Genomic DNA, 26,706 nt, shown 5'->3' with positions numbered 1-26,706 from the left:
AGGCATTTAGAAAAAAAATACTATGGAATCATCATTGTTCATGGGTGATCAATGTCCATGGCTTTCGTGGGTAACTCTTGCCCACGAATTTACATCCCCGTATAAAAAGTATTTGTTTAATTTTTTACCAACGAAATTACATCACAACGAACTATGAACATTTTGGCTACCCACGAACATTGGCCCCCAAGAATAAAAATTATTCCACGATATTTGAAAAACTTTAATGCGAACAATAGTGTTTTCAGCATACAAGTATATGTATAATATATATGCATGTTATTTAGCTTTACAATATATACAGAAAAAATGTATGATGCTATTTTCTACTCAGCATTTTAGGTATGGAAGGGGCGATGTAAATTGGTCACGACTAGGAGAACATCATACCATTAAAAGGAAAATAACTGATGTAAATATCATTGATCGTTCAAAACTTATCAAATTCATTTCAAATTTCATTGCTCATCAGTTGTTTTGTAGTACTTGAACTAATATTAGTATCATATTTTGAGGCTATTATATCGACATTTTGTGTTATTCGCATACGAAAACTATCTACCAAATCAAGGATATATATGTATTATTATGCTTTAACTTTGAAGATATCTTTAAAATATGAATGTAATGTCAGAACAAAAATATCACGAATGCCTTAATATTAAACACAAATATTTTGCCAATAATGGAACAACATCAAAATAATACAACGAAGAAAATTAGCCTGTGTATTCATCTTATATTAGAACCAAACGCCTAAAGTTATAATAATAAACGTTTAAATATACACATTCATTTAGTCGATACTGTACAGCTGTGGACTTGAAAGTAATATGAATCGTCCAGGTTGGCGAAAAAAAGATCAAATTTACTCATAAGTTGTCAGTTTTTGGCAGTTATTACTAACAGATAAAGCAAACCTAGAGTTTCACCTCTTTTGCCATCGAATAATATAAAATAATTTATTCCTTACAAGTGCCGTAATAATCCATTACATCAATACCTTATCGCGATTTAATTGCTTAAGCAATAGAGATTCAGAATTGAAAGAGTATGCCCGCTAGTTTATATAACATAATTTGTCACATATAAGTCACACATGTAACATGTCTGTTATACACGTAAACAATATCATAACACCATATATACTTGATACCCTTAAAATTAATTTTTAAAATTTGAATAGTTTAATGCAATACCATTTAATTTTTTTTGCATTCCATACAAAATCAATGCATATCTTTATGGTTAAAAAACAGATGGCCTAACTCTTTGATTTAAAATATGCAACAACATACTGTCAACACGTGTGATTAAATTAAAGGGAAAGGAAACTAACTATGTTGTACAATAAATCAAATAATTATCATTTACTTTAATTCTAAATCGTATTTATTCCCATTAAAAACCCCGGATTAATGAATAAATAAAGAAAATCGATCGCATAATTTAAATCTCCCGCCACTATGCGAGCTGCCATCTAACTTTGATATATGACGCCACGTCATCTTTTCCAGTTTGGTTTGTCAATATAGTATTATGCATCAGTATTAGTATAAGTATTGCATCAGTGTTAGCAAATCATGACGTTTGCTCTAAATTACAAGTTCTTGAAAATTTAAAACAATATCGATTTGAGACCTTTTTTTATATCTTTGACTTTCCATTAAATTACAAACTAACGTCAACTACATTTACAAACTAACAGAGCGTGTTCGTTGAAATCTTAAAGCGGAGGTTAGCATGGGTTGGTGTCGGTGGAATCTCCTCGTAATTGTGGAAATTGTCAACATATGCCAAGTATCGTAGAAAATGTCTGCCGTCGTTATTTTGACACGGTAACTCCGACTTTAGAGAATGAATTTTAAACATCACCCAGTTGAGAGAATAAATCGCCAGGATACTTCTGCACTATTGAGAGGGCTGTAGAGAAGATGATAGATTTCAAAACAGTTCATAACGGAATAAAAAAGACGAATCATCTGAAAGATGAAAGTCAAACACAATAAGACTTGATTTCTATTTACAATATTTTTATATGATAAAAAACAAACAAATATACACAATATATACACATCATGAACGATAAAATCTGAAGTTCTGTGTTGTCCAAAGTCTACAGCACGGGTAAATTGAATGGGCCATCCTAAGGAAACAGACTGGAAATGAGTATGACCGACATGGTGTGAGACAGTGACGGACAGGTATCATCATAGTAACAGACTGCCAGAAACTGGACCTTATTAAATTATACAATAAACATATTTTGAGTTACCTGATCAATATACCTTACATAAACATACGCTAAGTCCTATCGACGAAAATATATCTTTATTGCAACAACAGCACGCCATACAACAGCACGAAACCACAGCGAATACGAACACTGCATAACGTTAAGAGTATCACGCTACTTAACGTAGCTCGCGGGTTTGCTGACGTCACAATAGGAATCGACGTAAAGAATTGACCATCATAGTAAACTCATAATTTTATTTTAAAATGACAAATGAGATATTTAGAAGTATAAAAGAAAATATTTTAAAAAGCTTATATGCGGTTTATGACTGTTTATATAAAGATTTATAATATCAAGTGCTGAAAATTTAAAGATGTCACATACATTGTCACATTTTGTTCTATAAAGATAAAGAATGAGTGTGCGTTAGAGCTCTTCCATTTAAAGTCATGTTTTAAAATAGAATGTATGCATTAACTTCGCTTTTTTTTTTTACAATTATAACTTCCGTAATCTGTACTACCGATTAAATTCTTAAATTTCTTTTGGCTTGAGATAACTGTTTTATTTGATTACTTACTTATAATGTCAGTAGTTGCCTGGCATTTTATTTTTGCATTGATTGACTCAGAGTTTCATTAAAACAAAAATAGCAATTTTCTGTATCTTTACAGCCTTACACTAATTGCATTTTTAAATAACATTCACAATAATGTCTAATAAGCATTAACATGTTCTAAAATGTGTTAAACAGCTAGTCTTGTCAATAAATGCATTTCAATTTTTGTGTTCTAAGAAGTAAGGAAATGATGACGTCAGGCTAACGTCGTAATGAAAATATAAGGTTTTGAGAAACTTTTAAATCTTTAAAGTTTTTTTGCCAAAAATTGGCCGAGAACACATACTGATATTTTTTTATGAATTGATTCATAATTATCTCCTCTGTTTTTGTGCGGAGTATGATTAATTTCGTCTGAATCGTTCAAAAGTTTGGAGCATAGTTTTGTAATGCGTTTCTCGGTTAAAATGTGCATTTTACTATATATTTCATTGAAATGGAGTTGCTTGATTTTATCAATGACACTGTATTTGAAACACGATAACATTATTACCGCGCAGACGAATCTTAAATAAATTTTAGAAATAAAACTATAAAACCTATGGATCACGTGGACAAATTTTCAAGGTAGGTTTTCTCACAAGCAGGTAAACCCGCGAGCTACCTTAAAGAGACAGTATAGCTGAAAACAAACATATGTGAATAATTTCACATTTACCTATTGTATCGTTAGGAAATCGGAAATAACGTTGATTGTAATAGTTGAAATGCATAAAAATCCCTTTCATATACCTTAATAACGTAATTATGAGCTTCCGGAAATTTAAAAGTCGTACAAACGGGAATAATCTTATATCGTTTATTTGTACCACGTGGATTTTGATTGACAGGAATTGACACGTGCTGAGAACTAAAGATCTTCGTCCGACTACGGTCATCATGGTATACGAGGTAAAAGGGACTCTCTAAATGGAACACATAATCACTTTCGCGATAACTTATTATTGGAAAACTTGGTTTACCAATTTCGGTTCATTTAAAATGAACAGACATAAAAATGTCTAATAACCCCTTGGAATCTCACTTACGAAAATTAATTTAGGTTGTAGCAACTCTTATGATAAACACGCAAAATACATGCTTACAAAATAACAATTGTGATTATCTTAAAAACTTTGTACAATTATTACCTGAGAGAAGTAGAAAAGACATATCAACAAACATGTCCAGGAGAATCCTTTGCGAGCCCTGCATGTGTTTTGTTTACAGTAAATACGCATTAATAATAGTATAGAAGGCTGAACCCCGGAACACGTTGCGATGTAAATATGTATGGTTTATATGTAATTATTATTTTTAATGAAATAATTCGATTTATTTCAAGAAGAAATTTGTAATTTTCTGAAAGTTTATGCATTCATGAGTAATACAAAAATACCGAAACCGATCGGAAAAAAATTTCTAGTCGGTTTTTTTATAAGATGCGCCGTACTGTCTCTTTAACAAAGAATAAACACGTCTACACGATAACAGTAAAACTTAATGAGAAAGGGTTACTCGAACCTTAGCTGCCCATACCTGTCAGGAAGAAATCGTGGCCACAGTCTGCCAGGTCTGCAATGCGGCATTTTAAATCAGATAATTAAACAATAGAATATATATAACTGCCAGATTATAAAAATAAAAGCAAATCGAAAGGAGACTTTACATTTTCTTATTCATGAAATGTTTTCGTTGTTTCTAGTTAAGTACATTTTTTAGGTGTAAGATATTAGAGATTCTTAATCAAACATAAGTAAAATCACGAAAAGTAAATCTTGCAGGTTTTTAAATTTTTTGTCTTATTTCAAATTTTCTCGATTTGATGCAAACGGTTGAATCGCAGAATTACAATTGTAAGTACTCGCGTGATATAGGGATTCTACAGTACTGAGTGTTATGTGGTTAACTCTGCACTCAAATTCTGCCCGTAGCAAACGACACACACAGAAAAAATTCGAGATTAGGGTACATAGTTTTGGTGGTTCTTCAATTATTGGAAAGATGTGGTTAAAGTTCCTTTGAACGTTTCTTGTGAAGTTCCGTATTTGATGACTAATATATAAACGAGTTTATTGAAGACTCAAAGCCGATATATCATATAGCTCAACACAATGCTTACTGTAAACCAACTTTTATTCACGTGCAAGAAATTTTCACGAACCTTGTCGTTGCGAATGTTTCTTGCCGCGAACAAGTATGTTTCCTATAGTTGTGATAACAAAAAGTGTTTGGATAGATTAAGTCGTCGCGAACTAGTTAACCCTCAGTAAATAGCAAAATAAAGTTCTAAATAAAGGTTGGTTTACAGTATGACATTGTATTTACAGGGAAATATTCGCCCCCCATTTTATTCTTGTCCTCCTTGTCAGCAGGCGAACAAACACACTGTATTCTGCTTCCTATCAACCGTAGGGTAATAACACTGATAAACCATTGGTTTTCTGAAAATCCCACAGCTTTATTTTTTGGTTTTTTTTAAATGGTGCACTCCCAAAGCTATTTACCTTGACAGTGCTTATCGATTAAATATGTTGTAGGTTCTTTTTTTTTAAATCTTAACGTTACACGGAAAAAAGGTGAAGGCCAAATGAAATTGTTAGCGATTTTACTGCCATTTTCCTTTCTCTTTATCAATATGTAAAAAAATGTTTTATGTACTCTAAACCATGTAGAGAGAGTATTTTCACATCAAATAGAGGCAACTGGTTAATGGCCTTTATGAGAAGAAGATAAAAGCTAAAATGATTTTCTAATTGTCATCCCATATGATGAAAGCTAGAATAGAATTTCATTTAAATTACTAATTCACTTATAATTACTGCATTGTTTTATTAGTATAATGTTATAAGTTTTTAAATATCTATTTGATTACTATTCAATTACTTGCAAGTAAGTCGTTTATACTGGTCTAGTATTCAGTGTACCAATTTATTTCTGTAAACAATGAAGTTTTACTAGTTTAACAGATATCCTAGGGATATTTGATTCTCAATGTACATTTCATATTTGTTAAACTCTCCTTAATAGAACCGGACCATGGAACATTTTATGCTGTATGCTTTTAGGGAAAATTTAATTCACGACAAATAACTCTCATATTTGCATTCAATGCAAACGAAATCAGAGTAAACTTTCTGTCACATTTCTTTTTCAACTTTAGGGAAATTCAATTCACGACAAATAACTCTCATATTTGCATTCAATGCAAACGAAACCAGAGTAAACTTTCTAGTTAACCCTCAGTAAATCGCAAAATAAAGTTCTAAATAAAGGTTGGTTTACAGTATGACATTGTATTTACAGGGAAATATTCGTCCCCCATTTTATTCTTGTCCTCCTTGTCAGCAGGCGAACAAACACACTGTATTCTGCTTCCTATCAACCGTAGGGTAATAACACTGATAAACCATTGGTTTTCTGAAAATCCCACAGCTTTGTTTTTTGTTTTTTTTTAAATGGTGCACTCCCAAAGCTATTTACCTTGTCAGTGCTTATCGATTAAATATGTTGTAGGTTCTTTTTTTTTAAATCTTAACTTTACACGGAAAAAAGGTGAAGGCCAAATGAAATTGTTAGCGATTTTACTGCGATTTTCCTTTCTCTTTATCAATATGTAAAAAAATGTTTTATGTACTCTGAACCACATAGAGAGAGGATTTTCACATCAAATAGAGGCAACTGGTTAATGGCCTTTATGAGAAGAAGATAAAAGCTAAAATGATTTTCAAATCGTCATCTCATATGATGAAAGCTAGAATAAAATTTCATTTAAATTACTAATTCACTTATAATTACTGCATTGTTTTATTAGTATAATGTAATAAGTTTTTAAATATCTATTTGATTACTATTCAATTACTTGCAAGTAAGTCGTTTATACTGGTCTAGTATTCAGTGTACCAATTTATTTCTGTAAACAATGAAGTTGTACTAATTTAACAGATATCCTAGGGATATTTGATTCTCAATGTACATTTCATATTTGTTAAACTCTCCTTAATAGAACCAGACCATGGAACATTTTATGCTGTATGCTTTTAGGGAAAATTTAATTCACGACAAATAACTCTCATATTTGCATTCAATGCAAACGAAATCAGAGTAAACTTTCTGTCACATTTCTTTTTCAACTTTAGGGAAATTCAATTCACGACAAATAACTCTCATATTTGCATTCAATGCAAACGAAACCAGAGTAAACTTTCTGTCATATTTCTCTTTTTACTTTATATTTGCTTTGAATCACTCTCTTTGTCGATCATGACAACTGTTTTGTTCTTTATCTATAACCATGTCACGTGAGCTTATACACGTAGCTAGGGACACTTGTGTGGATAACCGCCATGTCTGGTTGGTATTTTTGTATGATTGAATATTTAATCTGTAAAATATGTCTGGTTGGTATTTTTGTATGATTGAATATTTAATCTGTAAAATATTTCTTTGCACAATTTAATATGCTCATGTTTATAAATTGTTTATCCCTATTAAGTTTATTAAAATGTTTCTTCGATAAATTCTACTGAGGTAAATGCAGGAACTATGTTCCATAAAAAACCAAGGCTATATACGAATATTCTTTGATTTTTGAAATCGTAGTTGATATACAGAATAACTGTGAGAATTTTGGTCTCACTTCATTGTATATGTACAGTATAGGTTTTATATCAATATCTTTTATGAACACACTCCCATTCTGTGAGACATGCATACATTTTAACATGTACAAATTTTTATATCCTTGAAGTTTATGTTTGCTAAATCTAAGCATAAAAAACAAAACAAATATCGAAATTAAAGAGAAGTTAATAAAAATTCCTAAATAGCGGTTAATTGATATAACGTTTAAAATAGTGAACATACATCCCAAGATTATTTGATACAGCAAGGTTTGACGCGCCATACATCTGTATTGTATACATCGATTGGTTATCAATTATACTCTTTCAGATCATCTATGTGTTAAACAGCAGAAAAGAGATTGATTAAAAAAAGGGAAAAATGTCAAAATTCTTGTTATCAGCATACTAGCTACCTGTATTTTGGCCAAAAGTTACCGAATTCTTAAAAGTTGCCTGTCACCAAAAATGTCGGGGTCAAACGTTTTATTGTTCTACCTGATATAGGGCGCCTATATCTATACTACTATATTAAAAAATAGACTTGAATTTTTGGTCTTTAATACCGAGAAATCGGAAGAATACTGTCTTTTGTTTTATATATTTTAAACATCATTGGTACTTGAAGATTACCAATTTTTTTTTTTTCTCAGTTAAGCTTCGTTAATTAATAATCATCGAAAATTCCTCGAAAAATCCCGGAAATCACCTGGATTTTTTTTTGATTTTACAATCTTGAGCTTGCGCAATACATTCACGCTAACGGGATCTTTTGTTTATGTTTCCACAATATCACATCTGTATGAATAAACTCAGAAATGATAATACAAATACGGGTAAATTTCCATTTGACTTTTGATATATATTCTGTTCATATTTATTAATGATTTCTTATGAGAGCAAGTATAAAATAACAAATATACATTTCAAATACTTACTTTTGGTCTCGTGATGACAAAAAATATTTGATTACATGCAAAAAAGTTGCATTATATTTGTTAGGAGAGTGAAGATAGAATATGTTTTATCGTAAAAATGAATAATGTCCTACAGATCCAGTTTGACAAAGAAAATACGAGTACGTTCGTGAAAAGGTGTTGGATTCTTCCATTCTATGAATTAAAATTTTTAGTTGAAAGGTATTTGCAGTCTCAAAAAGGTTTGTTGTGATGGATTTGACTGTTTTTTTCAAGGCCACTTCATTAACTTTCTCCAAAGTCGTCCCGGAGCGATTCTGCAATTTTCTGCTACATTACGGGTATAAGGGAGGCATTCTAACTGTGGTGAGGGCCTTTCCAGAGACACAGTTAGATTATTCAAACTAAGGAAAGTGTAGTGAAATTAATAGCATTATTGTAGGCTTATAGCTTTGTTATGTAAATGTCAATAATAGGGTGTGTCGATGTACCTATTTCCTAAATGTTCGATATGGAATGTCAACCCTTGCACGCACGGGTCAAAGTCTAGTAGTAACCTAATGTAAACCAAGCATGCCGACACATGTTCTTTGTGGGAATTGCGTACTAGATAACAGTTCATCTACTTAACAAAACTATTAACAAGTGTATATTGACAACGTTCATGATACCAAAGGGACGGGAGTGTCGTTTTGTAGTGGGATAGTGTTAAAAAATGTCTTAACTTCGTGCTAACATGCAAATAAGTGCATTCCTTTGTCTCTCAATATGACAATGTGTTTCCATTAAACAAGTAATAAACACATGCATGTAAATAGAGGTTTAGGTAATAGTAATTTCCTTGGCTAAATATGCATTGTATTTCAACAAAAAGAAATCATCTTTTGTTATATTTCTACTTTGAAAATATACTGAGAATCATTATAAGATATAAGAATTGACTTCTTCCGAACTTCCAGTTCATACCAAAACTGATATATCTTAATAAATCATTGAAATCTGGAATATAATCTATATCATTTTAGTCTCAAGTCTTGACCATTGACAATATGTTTGACACTCATCAGCAAATGTATTCTATGTTTATAAATGAAAACAATACTGCTGTGCTATACAGACTTTAAGTCAATTTAACTAAGCATTTTTAATACAACTAGACTCTGACCCGTGCTTGCACGGGTTGACATTGCATATGATATCGGACATTTACCAAATAGATACATCGACACACCGCATTGTTAACATTTACATAACCAAGCCTACAATAATGCTATTAATTTCACTACACTCTGTTTAGTTAGAATAATCTAACAGTATCTCGGGACAGGTCTTCATCACAGTTAAAATGTCTCCCATATACCCGTAATGTAACAGAAATTTTAAAATAGCTCCGATATGATTTTAGAGAAAGTTAATGAAGTTGCATTAAAAATAACAGTCAAATTATTCATAACAAACCATTTTGAGGCTGTAAACACCTTTCATCTAAAAATTTAATTCATATTAAAGAAGAATTTAACACTTTTTTCCAACGTTTTTTACACACCATGTTGACATTCAGAACTTCCGGGATATTTCATTTTGAAATGCACTAAGTTAGAGTTATCTCCCGTACTTTCTGGTATAGCAAATTTTAAATGAAAATTTACACGTATTTGTATCATCGTTTCTGAGTTTATCCATGCAAATGTGATATTGTGGAAACATAAACTAAAGAGCCTCCCGTGATTAAGCATGAATGTAATGCGCCTGCGCAAGATAGTAAAATTCAAAAATCCCAGATGGTTTCCGGATTTTTTGAAATAATTTTCGTTGATCCTTAATGAGTGAAGCTTGATAGAGAAAAAATAAAAACAAATTGGTAATCTTCAAGTACCAATGATGTTTAAAATATATAAAATAAAACGCTTTCGATTTCTCGGTATTAAAGCCCAAAATTCGAGTCTATTATTTTAATGTAGTAGTATAGATAGATTGTGATTAAGTTCAATGCCTTAAGCTTTCTGCTGAAATTAAAAAGCATCTCGGTTAACTGCAGAACGATGCGAATATCGGATAGTCAAAGCAGGTAAATGTGTCGGAAATATTTATAAATAGCACTTAATACAAGCAATCACATTCACCTGATTTTAATTACCGGTAGTCTCATGGTTCACAAATTCAATAAATTTGCTTTGATAACACTAAATATTTAAAGGTCTCTATAATAGATAGCTTTGATTACCGGGGGTCTACAGGTCCTGAGTTGTAGTTATATTTGCTAGTCAGTGGACATTACCGCCACAAACAGCATACACGTAAATATATTTCAATAGAACAGCAAATTCAAAATCATATACCGGGTATAATTAATTATCTAAACTTAAAACATAATTCGGAAACCAGAGATATACTGGCTATAAAAGATTTTCCTCTATAGCGACATATATCGAGAACTAAAAAAAAAACCCATTGTTAGATGTGATTGACGACTAAACATAGATTTAAGAACTGGAACGAAACACACCCAAGTTATCGATAGGAAAAGTTTGCGAGTAACAACATACTCGTCCAATTTGACAACATTACTCAAATGTAGTTTCTTTGATGATGTGGTCATTGCATTATCTTACTGTTTCTTAAACCGTGTTATCCAATTTTACCAAATAAAATCTGTTTTGAAAGCAGTGTATATTTTTACAATTCTGTTAATAAATACAGAGTAAAGTTTAAATTAGTAGTTGCTCTACGTACTACCTATACTCATTGAGTTTTAAAGCAAAAAGGGAAACAGAAATGTTAAGAGTATGATTAGCATTTATCTTTTGTTGACCGTGAATCCGGATTTTGAGCAAAACAGTGACTCACATACGTTTTATGCCAGTAATATATTTTTCACATTTTCTCTTTTTCTAGATTACAAAAAGAAGCATTTGACCACGGCCCAAGATGCCGTGCGTTGTCATGTTTGTGAGAACCCTCTCCAGGTTTTCCAAGAGCGCTGTAAAGTATGTTTCAAACATTTTTGCAAAGCCTGTTTTTCAAAACATCTGTCCGATAATTCCAAAACACATAACTGTTCCAAACATTCCTCAAACATTATTGAAAACCATTGTGAACAATGTGACTCTCCCATCTGTGCAATATGTGCTTCTTCCAAGCAACACAGAGGCCATACAATAATTTCAATTTTGGAAAACTATGTAAAAAAGAAAAAGGTCATTGAAAAAGAATTAACAGAGTTGGAGAAATCACTTTATCCTAAATATCAAGAGATTGCAGCTAATATTCTTGTTCAGAAGGCTAATTTGAACGAAAATTCAAAACAAGTGTTAAAAGCAATCGACAAACATGGAGAAGATTTACATAGAAAAATAGACAGCATTATCAAAAAACTGAAAGCAGATCTTGATGAAATGAACTCCAAACACCTCGCTGTCCTAAAAAAACAGGAAGATGACATCAAGAGAAGAATTTTGGAAATCAATCAAAGCATTAAAAATTTAAAGAAAATTGAATCCAGAGAGTTCAAACTTATCTCTTCTTTCAAATCCGGAAATGCTAAATTTAGAGAAATCCCGTTTGATCAAAATGTCTCTTTACCAATGTTTATTTAGGATAAACAAAAAGCAGTTAAACAGCCTGTTTGGTTCCTTATCAGATCATACTAAAAAATATGCAGGTGCTCAGTCTCTTAGACAAGTCAGTCTGCAGAAAGACGATCCTCGGGTCATTGCAGAAATAAGGACGGAATATAATGACGCTAACGAATTGCGCAGCATTTCTTGTCGGGATGATGGGGACGTCTGGACGTGTGGAAGTGACAACATCATGAGGCTCTATAATCTCCAGGGAGAAATGATGAAGTCAACACAAACAACGTCGGGGGAAATGCCATTCGCCATTGTAATAACAAGAAGTGGACATCTTGCTTATACAGATAAAAATGACAGGACTGTGAACATAGTGAAGAAAACTCGAATAGAAACCGCTATCAGACTTCGTGGTTGGAGGCCTCTTGATTTATGTAGTACATCTTCTGATGGCCTCCTTGTAATCATGGAAAGCGATGATTATACGCAAACGAAAATTGCGCGTTACTGCGGCTCCACAGAGACACAAATAATTCAATTCGACGACAAAGGTGAACCTCTCTATTCACCTAGCGGGTTCTCCAAAAAAATCAGTGAGAACATAAACCTAGATATCTGTGTGTCAGACTATAAAGCCCGTGCAGTAGTGGTGGTCAATCAGGCCGGGAAACTCCGGTTTACCTACACTGGTCCTTCCTATACAACTGCTAAAGGACCGTTCAATCCAAAAGGCATCACTACAGACAGCAAGGGTTGGATTTTGACAGCTGACCCAAACAACAGCTGCATCCACATCCTGGATCAGGACGGACAGTTCCTCCGCTACATTAACAACTGTGATTTGCAAGATCCAAGTAGTTTATCTGTGGACTCTAGAGACAATCTTTTTGTAGCTCAGTGTAGCACGGGTACAGTGAAGAAAATCCAATATCGTTTTTGAATATATGAATATTCTGTGTATCCACTTATGATTTTTTTATATGACTATATGTTAAATAAATATTTGTATGTTAGTTATAGGTTTATTAATGCATGCTCGTTTCTGAAGCCCCTTTTACAATTGGCGCTCAAGCAGAAACTCAAAATATTCGTGAGACCGAAAATATTAGATATAGGTCGTAAACAGTTACCAAACAAACGTACACGAAAAAGTACTCGTGCGAAACTCGCACGATTTAGAGCGACCGTTGTGCGATGTCAACGCATTGAATCTTGCGATATATCTTGCGTTGTAGGATAATGCGATATGATCGCACAAATGACCAAATGATCCGACGATTGAACAAGCGACAATGCGATACATGTAGGATGTACGAGTAAGAGGGGGTATACAAACCACCCATTTTGACGTTTGTTAGTAGGTATATTTGAATGAAAGAAAAAATACCGCCCAAGAAGACGACAAAAACAACAGCCAAAATCAAGGTCAATTGATTGTGGCCTCAAACAGATATGCTTATACGGTATATACTGTATTAGGGAATAATTCGCCCCATTTTAATTTTCGCCTATTTCGCTCTTTTTGTCAGTAAGCGGATTAAGACTTAGCGAATCCCAATGTCTCATATATTTTTTTTCTTTTTTACCACAACAGTGTTGGGGCGAATTTAAGACAAGCCAAAACCGCACGTAGAAGAAAAAAAAATTACGAGGCGAAAATAAACCTGTATCCAGTATAAACTAGTGGGAACACATGAAAACTGAAACAGTCTCGTGGACGCACAACAAACGCATAAACAGCTGCAATTCATCTTACGATCTTTGAAAATCGCTCTTGCGAATACACAAAACGTTCGTACTTATGATCGTACGTTGCATTGCAAAAATTTGGATCGGATTCGGTCGCATCTGAATTGTGCCCACTATTTTGAGGAGACTTGATGCGACCACAAAAAGGTATGCAACAAATGCGAGAGCTTGTGTAGCGTATGCGATTGCTTGTGCGAAGCCAAAAAATCCTTATCGCAAAGTGCTGTAAAGTGTTCGTGCGCCAATAGTGAAGGGGGCTTTAGAATTAGATTAAATGAGATAACTTCCAATTTTTGTGTCTTAACATCCTTAGTGTCAACTTGGAAGAGGAGGAATGACAGACTATTTATTATGTAACTTGATGACGCAACTGTAAAGGAAGATGTAAAAGTAACTGGAATTAATATCAGCCCCGTAGAGCAATATAGTTTATTGAAAAAAGTGTTTAACAAGTTTTGCCTTTCTTTGTATTTCTAGGATGTTTGCATGATTTTGTTAATTTTTTGATGACGTTGATATTCTTTTTATTTACTACTTAACAAGTAGATAGCGAAGTAGTTAGCGCTTACTGCTCTCTGAACTTAACAAATCAGAGGTTTAATGTTGACTTTATATGAAAAGCAACTTTAACTTTTCCAAACTTTGATTTATAGATTTAAAGCATTGATTGAATATAGTTTTAATTGAAATACTATTTATGTTATCAATCGAAGTTATATTTTAATCTAGTTTAATACGTTAAAATGTTTATAAAATTTGAACTGTCCAACAATACGAAATGAACTTCTCAACTTGTGCGATGTGTTTTGTTTTTACTTTTGTATTAAAACTATTAATATAGTATCACTTTAGTTTAGTTTCTGAAGATTGGTTAACTAAAGTAGTAGGCCCCTACATGTATTTTGTTTTTGTTCATGTGACAGTCAAAGAGCCCTGTCCTTACAAACCATATTTAATGTTTTCATGCAAGTTATAACTAAAAAAATTTATTGGGCATGAATGAAAACCAATACTAGTATAAGTTGCAAGTGAAAGCATTGATCAGTTAGCATAATTTTATAGTTTCTTCAATAGAGCATTCAGGAATAAAGTCGTTCGATATAGACGAAAATATTGATAATCATTTTCAATATCGATATATATCCTTCACTTTTACAGCATACAGCACTACATGTATTAAAGAAAATGATTTCTTTGTTAAAGACAGGAATTCGTACATGCATTTTTCCTCATTATAACGTGTTTTTTTTCGCTACAAAAACGATCTGCGCTATAAAGCCTAATTTCTTCAAAGCGTTTATTTGGGCTCTGCTGTGATAGTGCATGCAAAATTGTAGTTATTGATACGCTGCCTTTTTCAGATTTTCAAGGTAAATACAAGGAATGCGAATGATTTTACAGATCCTTTAATCAACATTCAATATTTAAGACGTGTTAAGTGTTTAATACTGTTAGTTACGGAAGACTAAGCGTTGATTTGGTACATCTATATTAAAAAATATAAATTCATTTATAACGATGCATTCCACACACGAAGAGTCTTTTAATTTGCTGCAGATGAATATATTAGTGGAATGTAGTTATTCATCATTTTTTTTTTACAACAGACTACATTGCGACCTTATCTTTAATGGTGCAGGCACATACATTTTACATTTACATGTATTCACAAAAATGACACCGAATTTACTTGTGTGTCGATCTTTCATTTTTATTGATAGAAATGGCAACCCCATTCCATTTGTGTACCACAGCCGCCATTTTCATTAGTAAAAATTAAGGTCAATTTTATTAAGTAATAAATTATTTGATTTTTTAGAGGGGGTGAATAATTTGCTGTGTATTGATTTTCATTTTGCATTACTAGTTATTTGAACAAAAATATCACTCAAACTGAATGGCTCATCTTTTGGCTGGATATTGCAAAGAACAATACAAAAACAATTCTATTTGATGTATTTAATGACTTTCAACTTCGCTGTATGGTATTCGACAACATACAAGTTTCCCTCGGAGTGCAAACTAATACCCACAGGTTTCTCCAGAAATCCTCGACCAATCAAACACAACAAGTGACCTCTGTCGTTAAGGAGATGAACCAAGTTGCTATCGGCGTCCGATACCAGGATTCTGCAACTTCTGTCAGTTAAAATGCTTCGTGGATCGAAATACGGACATTTGCGCGTGGGGACATTTCCAAAGTAACGCCAACGGAACCGACCTGAATGGGTGGTTGACACGACTGCTTTGGCGTTACGGTCTGATACACACACATCCTGATTACTGTTCACGGTGATGTACACATCAAAATCGCCGGAAACGTAGAGTGGACACCCTCCGTCGTCATACTGAATCTCTTGCGTGGGTGAAGTGTGAACATAACGAACGACCTTCACCTGTTGAGATTTTTGTTTTGACGAGTCGTTCCGATTGTCCATACACAGTAAAACTTCTCCAGAATCTGTCGCACATAACCCAAGTGGATTCCATCCCTGAAGTTTCAGAAAGGGTTCGAATTTCCCCTTTTTCATTATGTTAACACTTCTGTCTCCGTAATCAGTGTAAAGTAGTTCTCCCTTGGAAGTAATAGACAGATCGAACGGAGCTTGCTTTGATCGAGTGGACACTTTTTCAATCATATTGCCATGAACATCAACCTTAGCTACAGTTTCCACATCTCCACTTATCCACACGTTCTGGTCTTGAATGCACTGTACACTCCAGCACTTCTCGAACTTTGTTTCCACTTTGCGTAGAACAACTGGTTTGTCTAGTAGTGTGTCCCTTTTTGAAGGGGGCTCTGTTGACGTCACATTGATGACGAAATCTCGAGACTTTTTCAGAACGGATGCTTTAAGAGCACCGAATCGCTCGGGAAGTTGTTCCTTCTCTACATCACTGTTCTTGAACACTGGTGCAATGATACTTGTTATTGTGGGAATCCTTGAAAATTCCTCACTCTTTGCTTTGAATTTATTGATTTCAGAAATATCGTTTTCGTTCAATATTTTTTTATTGTAGTCAATCAGCGATTGAATTTCCGCTATCAGACTGGATATGAGTTTTCGCTGCTCCCGGAGATTGGAAAAGTCTTCCTTTTCCATCGTTTCCACTCTCTCCAAACATTTCTTCACGGCGCTCTCCACTGCCTTGTGCCAAATCTCGCCGTTTGTGACGATTTGTTTTTTGACATTCTCGTAACCACTGGTCAACTTTAAAACGTTCGTCTGAATCTGAGTCTCTATCTTTTTATACTCTGGTTGAATGAGAGACTCCATGCGTGACGTGTCAGAGGTCACGAGGTCCCGCATGGATTGAAAATTTTCTAAAACGTTTTCTGCATCGTGACTCAAGTGTGTTTCGCTTGCGCATTTGTGACATATTGGAATCGCACATGGGCGGCAGAAAAAGTATAGTTTATTTCCTGTGTGCTCTAAACAGTTTTGGAATGAGTTTTCATTTTCTTTAACACTGACGCTTGTAACTATGCTTTTCTTTCTGGATTTTCTCGAGGCCATATTGCTTCTAGATGAATCGCTTCCTTTGGTATCCTATACTCCAAAACAAAGCCATGTATTGATATAAGGAATAAGGAATCATTCTTTGAGTATTATGAGGTTATAATTTTGGTCGGGGTGTGATCAAATCCAATAAAGCCCGAAGGGCTTTATGATAGATTTGATCACGCCCCGACCGAAATTATTACCTCATAATATTTAAAGAGTGGTTCATAATTACTTATATTTATATAGTTTTAAACCATCGTACGATTAAATATTTAAATATAAATAAGCAAACCCTGCTGGCGCCTCACTTTGGCTAAAATATGAGTTATATAGTACAAAATCGATACGTAGTGTTATCACAGGCAAAGACACTGAAGAATGTAAATATATAGATTTACACTTAAATTAAATACATTATAATCATACGTCAAACATTGTTGTTGAAACTAGTTTAGTGGTGAAGAATATTATAAACGTGTGGTGGTATAGACTTTGTTTCTACTTTTGTTGAATTTGTGTTTAAATAAGCCCGAAACAATCATGTGAGAAAACAAAGAGAAAAAAGACAATTATAGATGAAAACTTTTGTTGCCTTTTAAACCAGAAATCGTAAAGACATGCCGGAAACAACTGAAAGTTAAGAGGAGAGAGGGAAAGAGAGAGATGGACTAACTGAAAGGATATAAGAGAGAGAGAGAGAGAGAGAGAGAGAGAGAGAGAGAGAGAGAGAGATTTTAAGAAAATGTAAATTAAAGCATCAGTTGCGAATTACAATACCCCCCCCCCCCCCGATTTTTTACAAAGGTATTTTATTTTTTATTTTTTTGCTTGTCAAGAATTTCTGATAAGTCTAGCCCCCCCCCCCCCTTTCAATTTGCTTCCGACGCCACTGCATGGATACTAACACATACAATCATTCATAAATTATTCACAATAAAAATAGAAATACAAAATAGGCACACAGAGAGAGAGAGAGAGAGAGAGAGAGAGAGAGAGAGAGAGAGAGAGAGAGAGAGAAAGAGAGAGAGAGAGAGAGAGAAAATATCTTGATAAAACAGATACAATCAGAAAGATAGAAAGAAAGAAAGATACAGAGAGTAAGAATCAGAGAGAGAGAGAGAGAATTAAGGAGAGAGAGAGAGAGTACACACCATTTTACAGCAGAGTACAGTACCCACTGACAGTGAAGTTGTAAACCGTTAGCTGGCTTACCTATTCCAGGTGTCACCAGGCCAAGATTTGCCTTGGGTTAACCCTCCGTCTCCAAGATCCCTCCCGAGCAATGACCCTCGTCACTTGCGAAATATCGAACAGTTTCATTTCACAAATCCTCCTGATATAACTTAATTGAAGGAATGGTAGATTAAGTCTGATTTACAGGATTTAGGCATTGTTATTGTCAGAGTGGGTTTGGGTTTACCTGTTAAGGGAAGCGGATTACCCTCAGGAATTCGTAAGGTGGAACGTCATTTTAAATGTCATTCAATACACGGGCCATATCGTGGTCTAAAAGAGAAAGCTTATTTGTCTTTAAATACACTCTACAAATTGTTTGACGGCAGAATACTCCGAGAGTGATAACATTGTTGTGTTTCCCTTTAAATTATTTGAAGTACTGTGATATTCAAATCAAAATTCTCTTCAGATTCATTGCACCAATTCATGAGAGAATGAGCAAGATAGCTTTAGAATGTCCCATTAAAAATGTGCATAAAGAGCATGCAGTTATTTTAACTAAATCAATGAATAATCAAAACAAATAAAAGTTTGTAATTCTAAGCTCTATCAATTTTTATATAGGCCCTGTTGCAACTGAGACAGGCATTTAGATACTTTGTCTGAATACTCGTATATTTAATGAGTATTTGGATAAAATTTATATAGATTTTATATATATATAGCTCCGGTCGGGACGGAGGTGGAGCTTCAACAAAATGAATTTCCCTGTGCTTTATATATATATGTATATCATTCACTATGGGCAGGTATATGTCAATTTGAGAGTTATTGCAATATTTGTGCTTATTATATACGTGTGTATCTATGCAATGTGTATCGTTCTGATCCTCTCAAATTGTCGTTTAACTGTATTCCACCTGAATCTCAAGCAACTGTGTAGTGCGCGGCCAGCGCGCTAGGATCCGTTCGTCATCGAAAGCACGGATTTTGTCTTTCCTAGATGGCCGAGTGGGTAGCGCGGTGGCCGCTCACTGCTAGGAGAATGGGTTCCAGAGGTCGTGAGTTTAAGCCTCGGTAGGGGCGGAAGATGGAGCTCCAACAAAAAGTGAATTTCTCTGTGCTTTATATATATATATATATATATATATATATATATATATATATATATATATATATATATATATATATATATATATATATATATATATATATATATATATATATATATATCTCATTCACTATGGGCAGGTATATGTCAATTTGAGAGTTACTGCAATGTGTGTGCTTAATATATATATATATATATAGGATTCTCGGACTATGTGAATGACAATATAAGATATATATAATCATGTGTATGTGTCTGTGTGTTACAGCTTCTCTGTCCTCCAAAAGATTCCAAAGGTGTATAATCGAAGAAATATTATTTACATGATGAATTTCTCTGATTGTACTTTGGAAGATTAAAACAAGTTTACTTTACAGTGAACTGTACATCCTACAAGTAGCTAAATTAATATGAATGAGATTCGGTATATATTTTTCACTGCTTTGTTTTCATTGTGTAAATGAAATTACGAAAAAGTTGACATGTTTCCTTGGTGACAGAATTGAGTGGCATCTGATTTGTTGGAAAAGTTTGAAGACATGCATAGACTTGCTGAGCAGGTACGAGTTATTGTCAGATGTATTGGTTATTCTGATTTACTCCTCAAAAGGTTGCTTCTTAAGAACCACCCCTATGCTTCAGTTTGTGAAACTAAGTATATGCAATCATCCTCAGTGTTGAAATCGTGACCCACAACTAATAACGGGGCCCCAAGAGAGTTGAAAGTTTAAAATAAAAATATATAGTAGAAATAAAACTACAATGCTACAATATGTGAAATTACTATGAAAGCATCTTCAGATAATCACTATTAATATTTCAATCTTTTTAAGGTAAAAAAAAGTTGGGGGCTGGCCCCTCTATGATGCTATGTACCTAATGGTTAGGTCTAACTTTGCAAAAAAAAAATTCAGGGGGGGGGGGGGGGTTGCTAGCCCCCCCCCCCCCCCGGTTCCGACGCAGGCCTATGAAAATAGTTCCGTTTTGTCATGATGCCCATCTTTTTCTCCAGTACATGCATAATTTAAAGGTCTAATTAACTAAATCATTTTCTGAAATGCAAAGCTCATTTGTCATCTTAAAGATCTACACAAATATGATAATTCCGGAAATTGTTGAATATTTCTGTCAATATTGAATTTGACCAGATACCAAATTTCAGATGCAAAAATGGAATCTTTCGGAAATGAAAAATGCAAGAAAATTCAATTTAATGTTGTGTAGAAATCAAATTTGTTGGATTGTTTTAATTATTGTGATTAACGAATAAATTATTTAAGACAACTTTAAAATCACGTAAACTGGTCAAAGAGCGATAACTCCAATATATCACACACACTTTACTACATGTATATATTGTATACGAGCATTTTTATTTTGTTTTGATTAAATAAAATACTTGTTTACGTCTTCTGTGAAAATCCGTACAAATATCAAAAAGGGACAATATTTCAAAACACAGTACCATCCCCTTCCCCTTAACTAATGAGTTTATAGCTTATTGCATGTAACTAATATGTGCTAAATTATGTCCAAATGTCTTCAATGATGAAAATAATAATATCTAATACTGAATCGTTGTTAAGCATCGTTGCAGCATTAACACCAAGAGGATGGGCAAAGAAGGTGGGTAAATTAAAGCCCATAAAAGTGAATATAAGAAACTGAAAAGTAAATAAAAGGCAGGTAGCAACGCAAGGGTAGGGCACACTTTTTTGCAAATCACAAAATATTGTACAAAATTGTCCCTCCACTTTTCTGTAACTGTGAGAAAATGTTTTGAAATCATACATCAAAAAGCATTATATAAATCTCTGTAATAAATTTTTCAACTGTAAATAATAACCTCTCCCCCCCCCCACTACCCCCGGTTATGAATTTTGATTTTTTTTTTACACTTGGAGGATTTTTGGGGGTATGGCTGCCCCCTATAACTTCGAAGCAATGCTACGTGCATAAAACTAACATTTTCATCAGATTTACGTTGTCAACTTTGTATTTTTTTTTCAAAACATCCTTTAAATAGCGTCTTATTAAACAGTTCAGCCGCTCACATACTCCGAAACCTTGAAAATAATCAGCAGCTTATTTTAAGTTTTGGTAAGAAATTGGAAGGGGGGGGGGGTATTTTCAAAACTGCCTTATATTCAATTCATGGCTTATTATCCAAACAAAATACAGGTAAAGACGAGAGCACAATCATGGCTTATTATAAAACCAATAAATTGTAATCAATCGATTGTTTGTTCTAGGATATCCAGCTATTATAAACTGTAATCTGTAAGAGTAAAATTTTGATACAAACATAAAGAAGTGCACTTGTTGATGCTTAAGAAGCCGAATATATCATGCTTTTAATTGTTTGATATTAAAAAATAAAACAACGTAATTCAACAAATGCTTGACGCGATGACTATTTTTCATTAGAATTTTTTGTTGTAACAAATCATTCAACCAAAAAGTTTCAGGAAAATAAACCCACGAGTCTTGTCGGTCACCTAAGTACTATTGCCATTGGATGAAGCTTTCATGTAGTCTCATGTGTGCATTTTATTTTAGCTTCATTTTGGGGTCTATTAACTCAATCATCGATTCGTAAAAAAGGAGAAGGGGAGGGGGACGAGAGTCGGATGAATATCCGAGTTACTAATGTGACCTAAAAAAATACATGTTCACTATGTTCATACCCCCCCCCCCCTCCAAAGAAAAACTATAGTAAACTGTCAACCAATGCTCAAAAGACGTCGATTGGACAAGACTCTTATTGACATAATCTACTGACCAATTGACCTTTTGAACTGGAAATGCTATAACAACGTTCAGCCTGTATACAGGGTTTGATGACAACATATCATCTACACACAACCTACACATGTGAGTAGATGGCACACTTCCTCGAAGGGACATAATCATTAATAAAGAAAATGGGGCATTGTACATCTCCGATGCAACAAACAACATTCATTTGTTTCACTTTCTAAGGAGAATTTTTAAATGTTACAGTTTTAACAATTTTTACCAGATCACGCAAACATTCAAATATTTTTCTCCATCCGTTTGAATCTGGAAGTCCATTTCAATACCGTAATATTTAAAATTATGGGGTCAAAGAAACTAACCTAAGCCAATTAACAAAGTTCTTTACAAATCGTTTATTAGACATAATAACACATTATTTAAGGTATACAATGTACAACTGCAGGGTTTATTACTAGTGAGTAAGAAACAAAAGTTACTCAATCTTCAGTGACTGAAATCTTAATGGACAAAGATCAAATAAACACCATTCTAATGTTCAACAAATGTTCAGTTTTTCTGCTTTGACAAAAGAAAATGTATGATTTATATAATTTCTATTCTTTAAAATGAAAAAAGATTGAAATTAACTCATAACTTAATATAAAGGAGAGCTAAAAAAAAGTTTTTCAAAGATATTTAATTCCACTTTTAGTGTCATTTTATCAACATTAAAATGTTTTGATTTCTTTGACAAATACCAAACAAGGTTTCTCTGATTGTATTCTTATAATGAACATAGTTTGTTTTGACATTAAATGTATAAACATTTAATTCATTGACAATACAATGACTACACTAAAACAGTTTGTTATTATGAAGTATAAACATGATAAACAAAACAATGATGCTAAATTTTGCTAATGCATGTTTTATATATCCACACAGTCAGTTGTTAACACACAATACATATATGAACAATGTTACACTGCTGTGTAATGTTCTAGACATATTGTATTTTCTTCACTTTACCTGTGTCATACTCAGCCACAAAGAGGTTGTGTCTGGTGTCCACACATAAACACCATGGATACTGTAAATCACAGTTGTCAATGTAGCAGAGGAACTGTCCGTCCTGATCCAGGATGTGGATATAGTGGTTGTCACGGTCTGCTGTTAGGATGCGACCCTGGCTGTCTGTTGTGATGCCGTATGGATAGAATGATCCCTTGGTAGTAAAGGGACAACCAGTGTAGGTAAACCGGAGTTTCCCGGCCTGATTGACCACCACTACTGCATGGGCGCCTAAGTCTGACACACAGATATCTAGGTTCCTGTTCTCACTGATGTATTTATTGTATAGACCAGATGAATAGAGAGGTTGTCCTTTGCCTTTGTACTGAATACTTTGTTTCTCTGTGGAGCCAGAGTAACACACAACTTTTGTTTGTTCACCATCATCACTGACCATGACAACCAGGAGGTCACCAGAGGAGGTACTACAGACACCAAGAGGTATCCACCCCCGTAGTCTGATCACTGTCTTTATCATTTTATTCTTCACTATGTTCACAGTTCTATCATAGTTATCAGTATAAACTAGATCCCCACGCCTTGTCACTGCTATGTCCCATGGATATTTCCCTGACTTGGTTTGGACTGACTTCACTAGTTTCCCACGGAGGTTGTAAAGTCTCATGATGTTGTCATTACCACACGTCCACACCTCCTCATCACTCAGACAGGACACACTGTATAATAGATTACACTCGGTCTTTATCTGTGTGATGATCTGTGGTACATCAATGAGCAATCTGTCCAGGGGAGAGGACTCGGCACCGGGAGATTCCATGGTGTAGCCATGTTCTTCTGTTTTGATAGAAGACACTGACAGAGAACCAAACTGTTGATAAAGCTGCTCTTTGTTGATCTTCTGAGGGGTAAAACTTGGTAAGGACATTGTGAATTGAGGAGGCAATCTTCTGAATTCATCATTCCTTGATTTGTAGGCAGAGACACGGCTGACATCATTGGAGTCCAGTAACGTCCTCAATTCAGTAATGGTCTGTGTGATTTCAGAAATGGTGTGTTTAATTTCATCTTCCTGTTTGTCTAAGACAGCCAGGTGTTTGGTGTCCATTTCCTCCATGTTAGATTTCATGTTTCTGATAATGGTGTTTATTTCTCTGTGCAAGTCTTCTCCATGTCTGTCGATTTCTGTTGTTAATTTCTGGGAGTTTTCAGTCAGAGCAGATTTCTGGTCTGTGATAATGGATGCAATCTCTTGATATTTAAGATAAATGGTTTTTTCTAGTTCCTGTAAATTTTTTTGAATGATTTCTTTCTTGTTGTCCATAACTTTAATTATTTCAATAAACTGATGGTCATTGTGTTCTTCAGAGAAAAGACATGCTGCACAAATAGGAATGCCACATTGCTCACAGTAATGTTCACATATTTTTGAGGGATGTTTTTGACACTTTGGAGTATATCTCCTCTTTTTAAATGGAAGCACTTTGTGTTCTTTGGATTGATCAGAGAGATGGTCCTTCTCACAGGCTTTACACAGATATTTGTTACAAATGACACAGTACATAGGGGGGCCCGGGTTCTCACAGAGATGACACCGTAACACATCCTGAAGGTTGTTCTCAGCATCCATGGTAATGGCACTTTTGTCATATATTCTAAAAAAAAAAAGCCCAACAAACTTAGTATGCATAAATATAATGTTTTTTTTCTCTGAAAAAGTTTTTATATTTTATATTACATGTAACGTACTTGTAGCTAAATTTGTTTCAATTTTTCAGAACATTTACAATACGCCTACTGGGCCCTGGTCACCCAAGTATATTGTAACCATCTAATAAATTATTAATGGTAATTCAACCATTTTACGATAACCCAGAATGAGGTGGGTGAAGAGGATAAGTTGCTTAACAAACCAGCAGGTTTATATAAGGGTTGGAAAAGTGGTTTAACTGGTATCTATATCTGAAGCGTTTTCTGTTTATAATAACAAGATTCATAAGGATTGGGGGGGGGGGGTGCTCTGCTTTGATTTACATTGTTTTATCAATAATAAATTATGAACATAAGAATATGATGAACATTTGGCATTGTTTCATAAATTGTTTTTCTTGCATAGTAAATCTAATCAAGAAGACTATGTCAATTCATTAAAAAGTACTGAAGGTATGAATCTTTAGAGAGAAGTTATGGAGATCACCTTTGGTGGAAAGAGTGGAAAGAAAGGGGGCTGATTCACACATTATCAATAGTAGTGTACATAGGCGTAGGAACCTGGGGGGGAGGCTTAGCCCCCCACTTTTTTTTGCAAAGTTAGACCTAACTATTAGGCACATTGCATCATACAGGGTTCAGCCCCCACCCCCACTTTTTCTCGCAGGAAAGAAAATATTGAGACCTATGTTGGAGCCATAGGTATACTAGCCCCCCCCCCCCTCCCTACAGGTTAGGAATTTTAAGATTTGGGGAAAAACAATTTTGGTAGGTAAGATTTCTTTTTTGGTTCCATAGGTAACCACCCACCCCCCCCCTGTCAAGATATCTGAGGATTAGTCTAGCCCCCCCCCCCACTTTCAATTTGGTTCCGACGCCACTGTAGTATATGAACTTATAAAGGTTCCGGGCAGCTACGGTCTACCAAGGTTATTATTCATGTTACTTAATTATCGCTTATTTGTTTATGATTTGCACACATTAAATTCAAACTGGCGTGCAACAAATTCTCGCCAAGGATAATTTCTTGCCAGTGCATTGGTACGTCATTTTTTGTATATAATTTTCTGTGTAAATAAAATGACGTAAAAAAGCTCTGGCAAGAAATGGTCCTCGGCGAGAATTGTTCCCACACCAGTAGACTTTTGGGCAATCTCATTGGCCTCTTGCCCTCAAAATACGTTTTACCCTGGGGCTATAAAACCTCGTACACAGATGTATCTACATGTATGGTTGACTCACGACGACGGACAAAAACTAGATAACAACAGATCACCCACTGTTTCAGGTGACCTAAAATATCATGTGATTTTTGTGGAATAATTTTACAGCAATATTTGATTGACAGAGTTTTATACAATATTTTAAAGAAAAACAATAGAGTTTAATCACTGACATAAATGTCAATATATGTTGAATATATAGATCTACAAACAAGTGTAAAGTCAATATATGATACGAATTACAACAAACCTGCCGAGTCCAAAATGGCGACATTTCACATGTTTATTCTTCCTTGTACCGGTGTCCTGTAGCTACCTGTTTAAAACCATGTGACCTGTTTAGATAAAGCACAGAATGACATGTTTAGATGGTATATTTCGAAAGACCCCCACCCCCACTACTGTTTACTTGATTCAATACTACATCTATTAATTAGCCGTAAAAATATATGCCTCTCTGATATTACAATGTAACATTAACACTTTATAAAAAAAGGGGGGGGGAGCTAGTTAAT

General features: G+C 34.2%; 4 protein-coding genes across 6 annotated transcripts in view; 2 read left to right on the top strand and 2 right to left on the bottom strand.

Moving 5' to 3' along the window:
• LOC136274904 (tripartite motif-containing protein 2-like) overlaps window positions 1-26,503 on the bottom strand; it is a 51,490-nt gene extending 24,987 nt beyond the window's left edge. Inside the window, exon 1 of the mRNA XM_066082772.1 lies at window positions 26,442-26,503. The gene's annotated coding sequence lies outside the window, so the exon portion shown is untranslated. The remainder of the gene's footprint in view (window positions 1-26,441) is intronic.
• The window catches only part of LOC105331947 (general transcription factor 3C polypeptide 1), a 245,419-nt gene that overhangs the window by 8,145 nt on the left and 210,568 nt on the right, over window positions 1-26,706 (top strand). The gene's annotated exons all lie outside the window — the stretch shown is intronic.
• LOC136274901 (uncharacterized) lies at window positions 7,110-14,514 on the top strand. Its single transcript, XM_066082757.1, has 2 exons — window positions 7,110-7,190; window positions 11,272-14,514. The coding sequence occupies exon 2, from the start codon at window positions 11,914-11,916 to the stop codon at window positions 12,886-12,888; it is 975 nt and encodes a 324-aa protein (XP_065938829.1). The 5' UTR covers window positions 7,110-7,190; window positions 11,272-11,913; the 3' UTR covers window positions 12,889-14,514.
• Window positions 15,629-18,719, bottom strand: LOC136274900 (uncharacterized). 2 transcript variants are annotated; one of them, XM_066082755.1, is made up of 2 exons: window positions 18,355-18,719; window positions 15,629-17,248 (listed from the first exon to the last, which is right to left on the bottom strand). In XM_066082755.1, exons 1-2 carry the CDS (start codon window positions 18,355-18,357, stop codon window positions 15,644-15,646), a joined length of 1,608 nt encoding a protein of 535 aa, XP_065938827.1. In that variant the 5' UTR covers window positions 18,358-18,719; the 3' UTR covers window positions 15,629-15,643. The 2 variants fall into 2 exon arrangements, with proteins under 2 accessions (XP_065938827.1, XP_065938828.1); XM_066082756.1 differs by having other exon boundaries at window positions 18,416-18,717.

Source organism: Magallana gigas, chromosome 4 (assembly GCF_963853765.1).
Source record: "Magallana gigas chromosome 4, xbMagGiga1.1, whole genome shotgun sequence".
NCBI lineage: Eukaryota > Metazoa > Mollusca > Bivalvia > Ostreida > Ostreidae > Magallana > Magallana gigas.
The sequence above is the reverse complement of the archived record's forward strand: the minus strand, read 5'-3'. Positions and strand labels throughout refer to the sequence as shown.

Bases quoted from the DNA above. Each gene is read 5' to 3' on its own strand.
- LOC136274901 (XM_066082757.1), top strand. From the start codon at position 11,914: ATGCTAAATTTAGAGAAATCCCGTTTGATCAAAATGTCTCTTTACCAA.